Source organism: Solanum tuberosum, unplaced genomic scaffold, assembly GCF_000226075.1.
Source record: "Solanum tuberosum cultivar DM 1-3 516 R44 unplaced genomic scaffold, SolTub_3.0 scf00047, whole genome shotgun sequence".
In the NCBI taxonomy this organism is placed as follows: domain Eukaryota; kingdom Viridiplantae; phylum Streptophyta; class Magnoliopsida; order Solanales; family Solanaceae; genus Solanum; species Solanum tuberosum.
Genome location: NW_006238973.1, coordinates 1,767,260 through 1,783,376, shown reverse-complemented (window position 1 = coordinate 1,783,376; position 16,117 = coordinate 1,767,260). Strand labels below are relative to the sequence as shown.

At 32.0% G+C, this 16,117-nt stretch overlaps 1 protein-coding gene, 1 long non-coding RNA gene and 1 other non-coding gene across 5 annotated transcripts; 1 reads left to right on the top strand and 2 right to left on the bottom strand.

The window, feature by feature from the left end:
- The first annotated feature begins 879 nt into the window (after positions 1–879).
- LOC107059938 (uncharacterized) lies at positions 880–5,150 on the top strand. 3 transcript variants are annotated; one of them, XR_001473033.1, is made up of 6 exons: positions 880–1,786; positions 2,149–2,278; positions 3,350–3,751; positions 3,830–3,948; positions 4,144–4,247; positions 4,819–5,150. It is a non-coding gene; the product is annotated as an uncharacterized lncRNA (long non-coding RNA). The 3 variants fall into 3 exon arrangements; XR_001473032.1 differs by having other exon boundaries at positions 2,107–2,278; XR_001473031.1 differs by having other exon boundaries at positions 880–2,278.
- Positions 5,151–5,378: 228 nt separating this feature from the next.
- TRNAG-UCC (transfer RNA glycine (anticodon UCC)) lies at positions 5,379–5,450 on the bottom strand. Its single transcript has one exon. It is a non-coding gene; the product is annotated as a tRNA-Gly (tRNA).
- Positions 5,451–10,322: 4,872 nt separating this feature from the next.
- LOC102592195 (uncharacterized) lies at positions 10,323–14,474 on the bottom strand. The gene is made up of 5 exons (XM_006343602.2): positions 14,367–14,474; positions 14,064–14,155; positions 13,465–13,541; positions 13,230–13,320; positions 10,323–10,671 (listed from the first exon to the last, which is right to left on the bottom strand). The coding sequence occupies exons 2-5, from the start codon at positions 14,081–14,083 to the stop codon at positions 10,641–10,643; spliced, it is 219 nt and encodes a 72-aa protein (XP_006343664.1). The 5' UTR covers positions 14,084–14,155; positions 14,367–14,474; the 3' UTR covers positions 10,323–10,640.
- Between the last annotated feature and the right edge of the window lie 1,643 nt (positions 14,475–16,117).

The following is a 16,117-nucleotide window of genomic DNA, read 5'->3' as shown; positions in this document are numbered from 1 at the left end:
CTTCAACCACGAATGTGACTTCAGGTTTTGTAGCTCCTTTTATTTTATTGTTATTATATATATAAATATATATATATTTTTTTTTTTTTTTTTTTTTTTTTTTTATTTTTTAATATAATATAAAAACAGTGTAGGTCAAAGTTATTCATATCTGACTCTTAAAAATTATCAAAGAGAGTACTAAATTTGAATTATTGAAATATTAAGACATCAATTTCGGATTCTGACATTCGTCTTTTATCATTAGTTTTGATTTTTTCTTTGAGAGATAACCAAATATATATATATATATTATCATTTTATGTTACTACTAGTACTAGTACTACTTAGGATGTACTCCCTCCGTCCCTTTTTAGTTGTCCACTTTAGAAATGGCACACAGATTAAGGCAACAATGATTAACACAATGAAGTTACAATTTTACCCTTATGACAACTTTTCATTTCAAAATTACAACCACTTATTTGAATTCAAGTGAAATAAATTGGAGGGAAACAACATACACTTTTACAATTTTCAAGAAGTGTAAATAAGGGTATAATAGGAAAAAATTTGTTGTCCTTTCTTGATTTGTCAAAATGGACAACTAAATAGGGACAACCAAAAAAGGAAATATGGACAAGTAAATAGGGACGGAGGGAGTATATGACAACTTTTCATTTCAAAATTACAACCACTTATTTGAATTCAAGTGAAATAAATTGGAGGGAAACAACATACACTTTTACAATTTTCAAGAAGTGTAAATAAGGGTATAATAGGAAAAAATTTGTTGTCCTTTCTTGATTTGTCAAAATGGACAACTAAATAGGGACAACCAAAAAAGGAAATATGGACAAGTAAATAGGGACGGAAGGAGTATATTTTATTCATCACAATTCATAGATATCATCCAAATATAAAATTTTTGTGAGTTTCGAGTCAATAAAATATTAAATTCTATCGAATTCATAAAGTTACTGCTTATGTCACTCTATATAGTTGATTTCTTGGAAGATGTTTTAGGGTTTGTGTTTTTATTCTTTCCTATAAAAGGAGTTGTGTCTCTGATTTTAGATCTGACTAATTTCTTGGGTTTGTGTGAAGCAAAGAGAGAGGAAGGAGGGGGGACAGAGAGAATCAAGACTGACAGAAGAGAGTGAGCACACGCAGTCGAATTGTATAAACATTTATACAATTGTCATTTGCGTGTGCTCACTTCTCATTCTGTCAGCTCTCTCAGAATTTAAGTTTCTCCTCTTTCTTTCTTTTTTCGTTTCCACCACCTACATGAGATGTTGAAAGGGTTCAAATAAATCTCGTTTTAAAAATTTATATATAGCAAACGTTGAATTCTCTTTGATGTTATCTGCCACTCATAGCTACTACTTCCATCACTTATAGCTATTCTTTAAAAGTTATGTTTCTTTCTTTCTTATCTTGTGATAGATGTTTGAAGAAAAAAGTTATACTAGTATATCTAAGCTATAGACTGATGGACATGACATTTCAGCACACCCACAATAAAATTAAACATAGTAGATATGTTTTTGTTTCATTGTTCTTTTCTTTCGGAAGCAAATTCACAATTTGAAGTTTATAGATTTCTGCAACAACCTCAAGCTATCACTACAAAGTGACCGCATTCATAGTTAAATATTTAGTAAACTTCTTTTTTTATATATACGAACAAAATTTACTGAATTCATGTGAATCTGTATATGAAATTCTCTAGTATGTATATTTGTTGTTGGTGGTGGTTTTGGTGATTAGACAGAAAAGAGGATGAAGTTTATCATAAGATGAGGTAAGAGTATGAGACTATGAGGTTTAGGGGTTTTACTCTTTTTTTTTTATTGTAAATAAATATATCTCATAATTATGTAATTAAATATTGTACTAAGCATGTCTTTTCATGTACTTGTTAGAGGACAATTGTAGATTTGGAAGGTACATCTCTTCCTATTCTGTCTTTTTTTTTTGTACAAATCTGGTAAATTTTTTGCAAAAATTTAGAAATCAATCACTATTCTAGATATCTAACAACTTTTTTATCATGTACTATTAACTTCATTGATCTATTTGTTGATTTTGTTCTTAAAAATTCTTGATTTGTTTTGCTTCTAGGAATCCCACATAGGTGGTTTATTGGACTAGTTTATTTAACAGGGTGTCAGAGTCAGGTTCATATGTTGGGCCCTGAGATAGATTGTTCACGCATCCAGTACCGGACACACGAATCATGTCGGGGCGTGCTTGAGTGATGAATGAATGAAGGAATCCCTAATTTTCTCAGCAGGTATTTTGATTAATTTTTTTCCATTTTTGTTAGTTGTCTTGATGGATTGAGTTTTAGTCATGTTATTAGAATGTTAACATTAGGTTTGGTAGTTAATTTTATTGAAGTATTTAATTAGTCTCGTAAGAGATTTGTATGATACAGTAGAAAATATATCAACTTCTTATTTTTGTTTTCATATAATGTTGGACTAAGATTAACTTAAACAAAGCAATTACCTAATTCATATAGTCGATCCTAATTTATGTAGGTATAGAATCGAAACATTGTTGATGTTGTGGTATAGTTTTCTTTATCATCATCAAATGTGTACACAACCTTACCCTTACCTTGTGAAAGTAGAGATACTGTTTTTGTTAGATCCTTGGCTCAAGTAAAACATATCAAAATCAAGTATGAAAAGGAAATATATTAGTAGTACTGAAGAAGTCATGCTGAAAATAATTGAGAAGAGAACGAACAGTAGCTAAATGTTGTTACTTATGATAGTAAAGTTGTTTATTCACTACCAATTTATTGGAGAATACATGTTAGATATATAGGAGTACATTTTTGTGAGGACTTAGTGTATTTAGCATACCAACTTGATGGAAGGAATAGTGTTTGGACATGATATATAAAGTTACACAATCATTTGTATAGCCGACCTCAATTTGTTTGGTACTAAAGTTCAATTGTTGTTGTTGAAGATTTAGCAACTATGACTTTTTACTGAAGATGGAGAAGTAGCAATGATTTCTCTCCACAAAATTTAAGGAATCAAAAATGTTTTCAATTGGAATATTTGTTATATGTCTGAATAATGTTAGCCAATTCTAATGTCATCCTTCAGTACACATAACTTTGGTTGCCATCTTTGCTAGTTGCACTCGAATAAGTACACTCACTTAGGTTAGCAAGATATATATTGTACAAGAGGAAATTTTCTTGATGTGTTTATCGTTATGATATAATCTCTCATATTATCATTTGGGACCTCGATTGACTTGTTTGAGACTAATGCATAGTTATTGTTCTTCTCCTGGTCCTAACATTATTGGTAACCAAGTAGTTCTTGCTTGTATATTGCAGAATCACAAGGTGAAGTATAGACATGTCGAGCATTTCATATTAACGCGATATGAAGAAAGGCTTTATGGATTAACATATTATCTGACCTTGTGTTGTCAAAACATTGATGTGTGTTGCCAATTTTCCATCAGTCAGCTAAATGTCACCCCTAGAATAGCTAGCTTGTTGGAGGCTTCTATACAAATCCTTGGTATTGTTAAGAAAATGATATCACGTACGGATCTAATACAACTACAAAGATAGCTCATGAGTTGATTATCTTATAAGATCATATAACGAGACAACAACTCACAACTCATGGATAATTGGAGAGTAGTTAGTTCTAATGTGGCGTGAACATTGAGCAACACAACAACGTAACATCGATGGATATGTTGCCTTAGGAACCATTTATCTGATGAGGTTTATATTTTGTTTATTCAACTGTTGGTTTATTTACATAGCATAGCATCCTCTTTACTGCAATTTTCTTTTTTTCAGTTGACACATGAATTTTGAGTGCAACATCTACATCCAGTTTTTACCAGGGCTAGCTTGGGATGATCAAATGCTCAAGTAAAGGGATATAATTCATTGCGCGTTGATTCAATTATGACAAGGTTAGTATTCAACCCGTTCGTCTAATTTTAATCCCTATTATGGATTGAACTGGGGTCTTTCGATCGGGAACAGTCTTTCTACCTTTGTAAGGTAGAGATAAGTTTTGTTGTTCTCTACCTTCCAGAGACCCCATTCCCACCCGGTGTCCAAATACTATATTGGAGCCCTGACTAAATTCGGATCACTCATTGCAGGGCTCATTCGGGGGTGGTGCTCCCAAGAGGATTTTCTCTATACCCCGGGCTTGAACCCGGCCGAGACCTCTAGTTAATATGGGAGACTGGGAGTTTCGATTTTGGTAACGTCTTTTTCCTGCTCTTTTTCTTTTGGTCATAAAAAGGATTTTATAGAGATCCCTAATGACCAATCCTCGCACGAATTGCTAAGGTGACGATAACACCCGAACTTTATAATGATAGAAGGCAAGAATATTACTTTCGGGCCAAGTCCCATTAATTCATCATAACAATATCGTGGAAATTTTGCATAGACCCAACAATGGCCTTTCAACATATGTAAAGGGTTCAAAAAGTTACATATTTGGGTGATACCTAGTAATGGTTACATTTTTGTACATGAGTGCCATTTGTGATCTTGCTAGACCTATATTCTCTTTAATGACCATATTCAAATATAAGCAGATGCCCAATAGAATCTACGAGTTTGGTCAAACTCGATAACTTTGTATCAAAGTCAGTATATGTTTATTAAGAAAAATAAAAAGAATAGTAGGTTAACAAAAGAATCAAACTCTCCCTCAACGTTGAACAATAGAAATTAGCTAGACCTATATTCTTTTTGTGATCTTGCTAGACCTATATTCTTTTTAAAGATCGTATTGAGCTAATTTTTTTGGTGTGCAATCGCAGGCTTGGAAGATGTTCTTTTTCCCACTTCACCCGATCAATTGTGTTCTTACTTAAACTTCAACGTGATTCAATAGTTGGAGGTGCTCAATCCCTAAAGCACACCACACTCGTATTGGCTTGGACGATTGAAGATAATAATTACCAACATTTGAACACAAGAAAGTACTCCATCCGTCTCTAAATAAGTGTCATCTAATTAACTAGGAAAGAAAAAGTCCCAGGTTCCAGATCCTAGGAGTCAATAAGCATTTGGTACGTGTATTCATGAGTGCTGTTTTTGGCCTTGGAGGATTAGGATCAAATGAAACGTTTCATTTTCTTTTTCTTGCTAATTATATGACAATTTACATGTCAAATATATATTAATTTATGAACTGAAGAAAGTGTTTGGGACTTCTATTTATGTTTTTCTTTTCTTGCTTTACATGAATTTAGGCAAAGAGGAAATGAATATACCTTGGACTCTTCATTTTTGCATTAAACAACCTATCTCTTTTTGGATCAAGGTCAGACATGACCCTAAAAATATCGGCCTTGACCTCGAATAAAAAAAAAAGACTTGCGTCTGCCGGGAGTCGAACCCGGGTCTATTGCTTGGAAGGCAATTATCCTAACCGTTGGACTACAAACGCCTTGTTGTATAACATATAATTTTTTACTTACTAGTTTATTAGTAGGACTTTGGCCATATGGAACATATTTTATCATTAAATATGATAATGTCAACATTCACATTGTATATGTTTGTGTCTAAAACACCAAAATTTATCAAAAAAAAGAAGAAGAAGTATATGTTCGGGACATTAGCTATCTTCCTCCAACATCAGTATCAGGTAACTCTATTCATCAAGGGTTGAACAAATGAAAATTAGTCATCTAATAATGTTGTTGTTTTCGTTGGAGTTTAAACCTAAGATCTTCTGATTCTCAATTCATTTCATTGACCACTAAGTGACACATTTGTACATCATATTTCATCTAGTGTCAAAGCACAATATTAAATATATTTCAATGTATTAACAAAACAAAATATAAAGCAACTTATTTTTTTCTCTTTTTTTTTTTTAAAAAAAAGAAGCAGCAAATCAACAAATAGAAGCATATCTCTTGTGGAAGGAGATCGAAATATTCCCAATAAATACTTATGAGAAGAAATTTATCCAATCAATGGCTTATTGCTCAATGGCGGATCCAAAATTTTCACTATTACGGTTCGAAAAATAAAAATATAGTACGTGAAGCTTGAATTTAAAACCTCAAGGTGAATTCTTGTGTTTAAGAAATTCAAAATCTCTCTAAATATATACAAAAAAGAGATTTTTTTTACCTTATATATAGTAAAAAAAATTGTTGGATAAATTCGAGTGAACACCCTAGCACCCCGTAAATCCTCCCCCGTAGCTGGCCCATTACAGTTAAAGTCCAGGTACAAACAAATGGGCTTCGATTCAGATGGAATAAAAGGAGTCCAGGCCCAAGCCCACCCAACAAACAAGCTATTTCTCCCTCATCGTCTACATAGAAAAACTTTGTTCTCTTAATATAGCTAAACCTTAGCATGCATGCTTGTCCCTTCGGGGACATCCGATAAAATTGGAACGATACAGAGAAGATTAGCATGGCCCCTGCGCAAGGATGACACGCACAAATCGAGAAATGGTCCAAATTTTTTTTCTCAAACAAATCCCCTTATCTTTTTAGAGATCGTGTTGAGCTAATTTTTTCAGTGTGCAATCTTTGGCATGGAAGATTTTATTTTTTTCCCACTCCACCCGATCAATAGTATTTCACTTACTCTTCCACGTAACCCAAATTCTCAACCTATCGATTGATAGTGAAGCTGCTCAACCACTAAAGCAAACCACACTTGTTTTGGCTTAGCAATTGTTTTGTCAATTGCTTTCTGAAAATGGGTGCATGAGTGTTGTGAAGATAATATTTACCAACATTTGAACACAAGAAAGCACTATCTCGTCTCAAAATAAGTATTATCTTAGCGAAATTTCGTACTACTCTATATTCTTGGTATACTAGCTTGTCGACTTCAAAGGAGCTATTATTTTTATTTTTAAAAAATTATATAATCATGGTATTTTGGTAAATTTGAGTACAACTTGACCAATCTTTAGGGTATTTGTCACCTCTCATTAACATAAATATCAAGTAACTCTGTTCACCAAAAATGAACAGATTTCTATAATTAAATAGAACACTAACTTGGTTTAGTTCCATAATAATTGATAGTAGTTTAAGAAGATTGTCAAACTTAATTCTATAATTCAATCATTTTCTTTCTTAATTATTAAAATTCTGATTAGCTTTGAATTAAACCTGCACCGTTCATTTAAAAAACCTCCAAAGTAATAGTCAAAGAAAACATTAATTAATATAAATAATGGGCTGTTAATACTAAACTTAAGCTCATAATATATTTATCAATAAAAATGGTCACATCTGATCTAAATATCTCACCAAAATTTATTATTGACCACAAAAGAAGTTTGGTCTTACACCTATACACTTTCTCTATTAATTTAATTTAATTTAATAAATTCATGAATATTTCGATATTTTTAGAAGTCTTAAGAAAATGATTAAATGTAAACATGATGTTTAGTTTCAAAGTACAAGGTATCATTGTTTCATTGAGTAATAAGTATAATAATGGAGATTATTTGTCTCCTTAATTGGATTGTCATTTTCAAGGTCTAGCTAATACATGAATCCAATTTATATTATATTATAATGTCATATAAATTTGACCCATAAATATGTTATAGGGTGGCGATCCTTCTTCGAATTCTATTAATATGGAATATTTTACGTATCAAACTACTCTTTTTTCTAATTGACTCATAGGGTTGTTTTTTAAGACAAGTTTGGTAGGGGATGATTGTTATAATTATTAGTTCATTTGTTTTAATTTATATAACATAATAAATGAATTTTCGTTATAAAGGGTAACTTAGAGCCTGTTTGAATTGATTTATTTTAAATACTTAATTTTAAGCCAAAACAATTTTAAAGCACTTTTAAAGTGTTGAAGTGCTTATAAGCACTTAATTCTAAGTTAAAATGATAAAAATAAGTCAAAAACCTCGTGAAGTTTAATTCCCATTCTAAAGTTTCCACTAGATATTATAGTATTCTATTATTTAGATACCATCCTCCTCTTTGTAAAGTTCAATTTTTGTCCTCCTCAAAATTCAACTCTATCTCGTAAAGTTCAATTATGGCTCTCAAGCTTAAACTAGGGGTGTGTTTGGTACGAAGGTTTTCCAATTTTCTCATGTTTGGTTGGTGAGTAGAAAATATTTTCCGAAAAAAGTTTTTAGTGTTTGATTTATGAATGAAAAATGTTTTTGAAAAATTTCTTTTATTTTTACTAGAGTAGAAAATAATTGTTGAAATTGAAAATATTTTTTAAAAACAAACTTAAATTTTTTTTTGGGGGGTGGTTGGGGGGGCTGGTTTGAGGGTAGGGATCAAATAAATTGATTTTTTCAACAATTTTTTTTTAATTGGAAGTTGGAAGAGAGTTTTGGAAAATGTTTTCCAAATCAACTCATTTTCCTCAAATTTAAGGAAAATGACTTCCCTTCAAAACTTAAGGAAAACATTTTCCTTCGTACCAAACACACCCCTAGTTTAAGCTTGAGAGCCATAATTGAACTTTACGAGATAGAGTTGAATTTTGAGGAGGACAAAAATGAACTTTACAAAGAGGAGGATGGTATCTAAATAATAGAATACTATAATATCTAGTGGAAACTTTAGAATGGGAATTAAACTTCACGAGGTTTTTGACTTATTTTCTCATGTTTGGTTGGGTTAAATGTTTTGGAAAATGTTTTCCTTAAGTTTTGAAGGGAAGTCATTTTCCTTAAATTTGAGGAAAATGAGTTGATTTGGAAAACATTTTCCAAAACTCTCTTCCAACTTCCAATTAAAAAAAAATTGTTGAAAAAATCAATTTATTTGATCCCTACCCTCAAACCAGCCCCCCCAACCACCCCCCAAAAAAAAATTTAAGTTTGTTTTTAAAAAATATTTTCACTTTCAACAATTATTTTCTACTCTAGTAAAAATAAAAGAAATTTTTCAAAAACATTTTTCATTCATAAATCAAACACTAAAAACTTTTTTCGGAAAATATTTTCTACTCACCAACCAAACATGAGAAAATAAGTCAAAAATCAACTTGTTTTCCAAGAAAACATTTTCTAGGAAAACATTTTCCAAAACATTTAACCCAACCAAACATGAGAAAATAAGTCAAAAACCTCGTGAAGTTTAATTCCCATTCTAAAGTTTCCACTAGATATTATAGTATTCTATTATTTAGATACCATCCTCCTCTTTGTAAAGTTCATTTTTGTCCTCCTCAAAATTCAACTCTATCTCGTAAAGTTCAATTATGGCTCTCAAGCTTAAACTAGGGGTGTGTTTGGTACGAAGGTTTTCCAATTTTCTCATGTTTGGTTGGGTTAAATGTTTTGGAAAATGTTTTCCTAGAAAATGTTTTCTTGGAAAACAAGTTGATTTTTGACTTATTTTCTCATGTTTGGTTGGGTTAAATGTTTTGGAAAATGTTTTCCAAATCAACTCATTTTCCTCAAATTTAAGGAAAATGACTTCCCTTCAAAACTTAAGGAAAACATTTTCCAAAACATTTAACCCAACCAAACATGAGAAAATAAGTCAAAAATCAACTTGTTTTCCAAGAAAACATTTTCTAGGAAAACATTTTCCAAAACATTTAACCCAACCAAACATGAGAAAATAAGTCAAAAATCAACTTGTTTTCCAAGAAAACATTTTCTAGGAAAACATTTTCCTTCGTACCAAACACACCCTAGATACTAGTTATTTTACTATTGAACTACCAACCTCATAAAGTTCAATTTCGATCCTCAAGTTTCAACTAAATATTAGTGATTCTATTATTGAGATACCGATCTAATAGAGTTCAATTCCCGACCTTGTGTTTTCAACAAAGGTTTAGTGATCAATGCAAATGCCACCTTTCACTCTAGCATTGGAATAGTCTGATTTGTGAAAATGACATTACTCATTTTTTATATCACTTGGTAGAATTTGGCTGGTTGCCCTACATAAATAATGTTGGATTATTAGTTTCTGACCATGGTGTTGGACCACAATATTTGATGTCTTTCAAGTCTGTTCTTCTTAACTTTTAGGCCTCACAACTTGTAGATAGATGAGTCACATACTGATCATTTTAACTTGTAGTATAAATTTTGTGCAAATAGTATTCAATAATATTGAGTCACATGGCTCACTAACCAAACCTATGACATATATTGTCCGCTTTAGCCCAACAAACTTTACATATTTGTCTTCTAGTTACACCATCATCAAATTCTATGCCATATACAACTCTTCACTTTCCTCTACCATTTCAACGTGAGATTCATCTAAAATGTCATGTGCACTCCTTTAGAAATTTGCTAGTCTAGGAGTCTGTCATGTGCACCCAAACTAAAAAAAAATTAAAGAAATGCATTACAGATATGGTACAACATTCGAATTTAAGGGAACTTATCGATGAAAACTTGAGCAACTACGGGATTCCTTGGTTACAACAGCTACATATGTTTCTGAAACATTCTCAAACAAAGTAATGATTCCAAAGAGCAAAATGTTTAAATGTGTATTTAGTCTATCCCTAACCAAAGGATAGAAGCACGATCGCATGCAAATATAGTAGTATAAGAAATGTCATCAGAATATCAAGTTGCATCTTGTTTGAGCACAGGGAAAATTGCTATAGAAGAGATATCTCCAGGTCAGAATATCCATCACTTGCTCTCAGCATCATATAGATCCGTACTGAACTGTCAATTAAGGAAAACAAACAATGGCGGCCGCAGAACAAAGAAAATAAAGCAACACACCCAATGCAATCCCACAGAGTGAGGTCTGTGGAGGGTAGAATGTATGCAGACCTTACCCCTACTTGTTGTTTTCAATAGATCTTTAGCTCAAGAAAGAACAAAGAAAATAGATATATGACATATGGTAGATTGTTAATATTATTGTGTTGCCTAATAACAGACCATATAAAACGCAAGCACACATCAAAGGGAAAAGAAAAAGAACACAAGATACAGTTCCAATACACAAGTATATCTCATGATAAACCTAACCGGTGTTTATTTTCATGTTAACAAAACTTAATTTAGTAGACAAGTCAAACGGTAACCTATGTGCACAATATAATTTTCCTACGAGGGGAGGGACCCCGGACCCTTTCCTCCCTCTTACTAGTCTTACACTCTTACTAGCTCTGCCCCTAGGTAAAAGGGTGACTAAGAAATGTATAATAGTTTTATATGCATATACTTTAATGTTAGAATTACTCCATACTATTTCTAGTACTTTCCCATTTCTATCTATTTGAGACTACAATTCTAGATAAACAACGAATAATCATTTGATTATTGTTTGCTGCAGTCAGCAAGCATACAAACATGATAATCAAATGAAAGGCCTACTTTCTCAAAACTCTGCATTCTAAGCAGAAAAAAAAATGTATTTCTCATTATCTATGGTAAGAGTTGATAAAATAATACCTAATAACAACCAAATAAATCTTAAATAGCTGTTGTTTCACGAGTCCCACAGCAAACTTATGCATAAAGCTCAATCTCCAGGCAAAATTATATCTTTCGATCCTTTGCAAAACAAAAAGATCTCCACACTATCTTTATAGCGGAGTATTTACAGCTTAGTTCTCTGTGTAGAAATGACTTGCATGTTCTGGTATGCAAAAGTGCAGCAGCTACATACAGTAAACAGCTCTGAGTCTACACAAGTATTTGCTAGGAGTTCCTGGTGCTCACTTTTTAAGTTTAAGAGATGTCCTGAACATGAGTACCATTCAACTTTACCGAAAGGAATTCAAGAGGATTATGAAAGCTATGAGATGATTGACAGTTAGAGTACATAATCTTCATATTACAACTAAAAGTTTATTTGCATCATAAAACTGTCTGAACACCGTATGAAAACATTTGATTAGATTTTGCATGAGAGACTTTGTAAATGACATGTACACGGAAAACCTTATAGCAAGAATTATAGGATTTGAATAGCCAAAGGTTTAATATAAGAAGATAATGTACCAAACATTTCTAAGATATCAATCAATAAAAGAAAGGACCAAAAGTTCTACTTCCTCTGATACAACTTCGTAATCCTAAAAACTGAGAGATATGAAAAAATGAGAACATCATTATCCTCAATCCTTGTGCACCTTTTTTTACTTCTCAGACTAGAGTAACTATTGCTTTAAAATACGCAAATTAATAGCATTCTCCAGTATGTTCATTAAACTGATCACATCATGGTTAATGACAAATTTTACAGTCAGAAGCATGCATCCCTCCTCGTATCAGGACTAAACAAATTTAAATTGCTGTGCAACCATCATATTTAGATACTAAATACGAAAACTGTTTTGAAATAACCACTGTAATAGTATTAGATATAAGTATCCAGACTTGCCAAAAGAAAGTTTTTAGGTGTCAGCATTCAGATCGATGCAACAGCAATGAACTCGTTGTGCTAGGCATACTTGCAATTGATGGACAACATAAAAAAAGAATAAACATCTTAGATACTAAGCACAAAGCATATTTTTTCATTGTTTACAAATGTTCTTTTTCAGTAACTTGAACCAAAGTTGAAAATCAACTTTATGACAGGACATAGTGAAACACACCTGCCACTGCTCTTAGTTATTTATCCTCCTTCACCTCCTCTTATTGTAATAATAACTACCATAACAGAAATATGAAGGAATTATAATAATCGTACAAGGGGTTATTAGATGCTTCGTTCTCGGATATAGATATGTGAAAGGTTCTATTTGGTATTATAGAGTTGTTCCTTCATCTAATCATTTTATGGTGTTTGGTTGACATAGCCTGATCGAGAGATTTTCTCACGAGAAGTATTTGCTTCAAAGGAGGAAGCGAAGTTCTTTTAGGATTATAGACTTCCCCATATTGCTTTCTCTACTAAAATTTGATTGCATAAACATGTAAATATCATATACCACCAATCTATGAAATGTTTTTCATCGCACTTGAAGCTATAATCTTAAAACAAAGGTCTGTTTTGTGTTTCACTTTGAGTTTGATAGGTCGAAATGGATCCTATTGACACTAAAATTGATATCTACGTGGCAGTGCCGGAGGTAAAAAACATAGTTAAGACATTGACAGTATGCTTTGGGAAGAGGAAAGTTAGACAGAGCAAATGGCAGAAGATACCTTTGAACTCATTTGATGTACCGTAGGCTTCTATTAAAACATAAACTTTCACAAAATTTGGGGGTGCGGGGAAGAATAAGCAATAGTTAAAATGGATGAGATAAAGGATACACTAGATAAGTTCCATGAGCAAATGCACCAGCCAAGACACCATAGAACAAACGATCCCTAAGAACTGGCTTGTGCCTCAGTGCTATCCTAACTGAAAACCCAAAAACATCAAATGCAATGAGGTATAAAAGATAAATAGCATATTCATCTAAAATTTCACAAACAAAAGATAATCTATAGAAGAATGATATATAATGAATTAAATAAGCAAGAATTGGATAGGATCAAAACTTACTGAGAGGAAGAGCCGGTGCATAAATAAGCGGAACCAAATATTCAAATGCCGGTCCTTTTCTCCTCCTTATAACTTGCCTTCAACAAAAAGAAACTCAAATTCAACTCACAAAGAAACCACAAGAGAAACAAAGTTTATATAACAACTATCTTGCTCAGACTCTTCATTCATCTATAGTTCACTCTATTTAGGTGATCGCACCTTGTTGTAGTTGTTACGATTCCTTGCATATAGTTGTTACTGCTTTGCTTTTCGTTATCATGTTTCTCCCCCTCTACCTTCTTTTCGTTTTATTACTACTTCCGGGCCAAGGGTCTTTCAAAAATAACCTATCCGAGGTAGTTATAAGGACTAAAGACTACATACACTCTACCTTTTCCAGACCACACTTTGTGAGATTTCACTTATGTTGTTGTTGTGCGTGTCGGATCCTCCAAAAATAGTGTACTTTTGGAGGATCCCACACGGATGCAGTAGCATTTTTGGAGAGTCCGAGCAATATAGTTTAAAAAATACACTATAGTAGCCTATTTATCAAATTGCATTTAAACAAGCTGATATACCAAAGAAAAATGGACAAAGAGCTCAAAGTAACTTACGAATCAGAGGATGAATCCATGAAAACAGAAATTCAAGAGCTAGCTAAGCAAAAATTCAATTGTGGCAACAATTGAAAATGCCAAAATGTTTCCTGTGAGTCATAACAAACACTATTTATGTGAGTCTATTTTACAACTAATAACTCTCTATCACAAACCCAATAATTTGAATTACGATATCTTTAGACAATTACAATTATCGAATAACTAAATACAATTTTAAACAAAAGCTCAGATTAGATTTAAAAAAATTCGAAGAAAAAAGCATAGAAATGGAAAAAAGTTGATGAAAAGAAGACATACCTAGCCGCCCGTATGAGAAGACGAAGAAAAGAGAAGAGTTTTTGTTCAAAGAGAGTTACAAAACTTTTATTGTGATTTGTGTGTGTCTATATTTTTTTTTTGGGAAAAGTTCAAATATATTTCTCCACTTTTTTAATTATTAAGTTTATTCCTATCCTAGTTATATTTGAATGAAATTCTCAAAATCAATTTTACTAGTAATAATTTGAGATGAGTTTAAATTAATTTATTTTGAATGAATTTTCAATTGTATCCAACCCACAATCCATCAAATTAAGTGGGCATTTTACCATGATTTTAAAAAAAAATAATTAGAATTTTAAAGTTGGATTCGAGTTTTGTTTGGTCATACCTTTTGCAAAGAATCTATGGGGATATTTTCTCACTATATAGAGTTTCACAATTTTCAGGGTGATTTTTGGACATTTAAGGGCCAAATTCTAAGAATTCGTGAGTTTCTCAGCTTTTCGTGTGTGTTAACCGATGAATATTTTGGTGATATAACTTCTGGACGATTTTTTTATGAAACCTTTATGGAACCCTCCGTAGGGACGTGGGGGAGTAGTACGTACAATCTCACCATTTTTAGAGTGATCTTTCGACATTTAAGGATCAATTTACAAGAATTGAGCGATTTTCTCAGTTTTTCGTGTGTTAGCCCATGAATATTTTGGTGATATGACTTCCGAATGAATTTTCTGCGAAACCTTTATGGAACCCTCAGTAGGGATTTGGGGGAACAGTACGTATTGTCTCATTATTTTTTATAGTGAACTTTAGGCATTTAAGGCCAATTTATAAGAATTGGGCGATTTTCTCAATTTTTCGTGTGTTTTAGCCCATGAATATTTTGATGATATGGCTTCCGAATGAAATTTTTGCGAAACTTTTATGGAACCCTCCGTAGAGAATTGGGAGTGTGGTACATATAGTCTCACCATTTTTACGACATTTTTGGACACAACCTTAGGTATTATTATTGAGAGTAAGCTTGGTTTTCTTTAGGAATTTTTGGGGAAGAGCTTTGGAAAAAAATATATTGATCATATTATTTTATTTTTGCTATTGTTAATCCACATTGAGTATGGTATAAAATCAATATCAAAATTGTAATATAAATAATTTTGAAATTGCTTTTACTAAAATCAAAAAATTATTAAAAAGTATATATAGTTTAGTGTGCTAAGCTTCTTGTTATGAAATCGGACTTTAAGGATCTATTATAAATAACATTATCATATATTTCTATAAAAAAAATTGTACACAATTTTACTTTATATTTCTCCAAAAGATTAGTTCTATAATCGAATGTGTGACCTTGTGATGACATGGTGAATTAAACACTCAAAATCCTTCATAAAATGACATGGAGATGTTTTCATTTCATCTTCTTGGAAGACAATAATTTTGAAAGTGGCTTTTTCGTAGTTATCATTTTCTTATATACTTATTTATATTTTATTTATAGGGAAAGCAGAAAATAGTAAAGTATTTATCTTTTTCCTTGACAACACACAAGTCACTCCAAAGAAAAACAGCAAATGTAGTAAAAAAACAAATTGGTACTTCATAGTAGAAGGACAAAAGAAATGACTCGTGAGAGCCCACATGGACAAGTATTTGAAGTTAAAAAATAAAAAAATGTATGTGATTTTGAAAATTCAAGCAATGACATTGTGACAGTGTGATAATTACCTTTTTGTTTTTAATCAGAATTTTTACATTCCAACCTTGGATATGTAGTCGTTTTT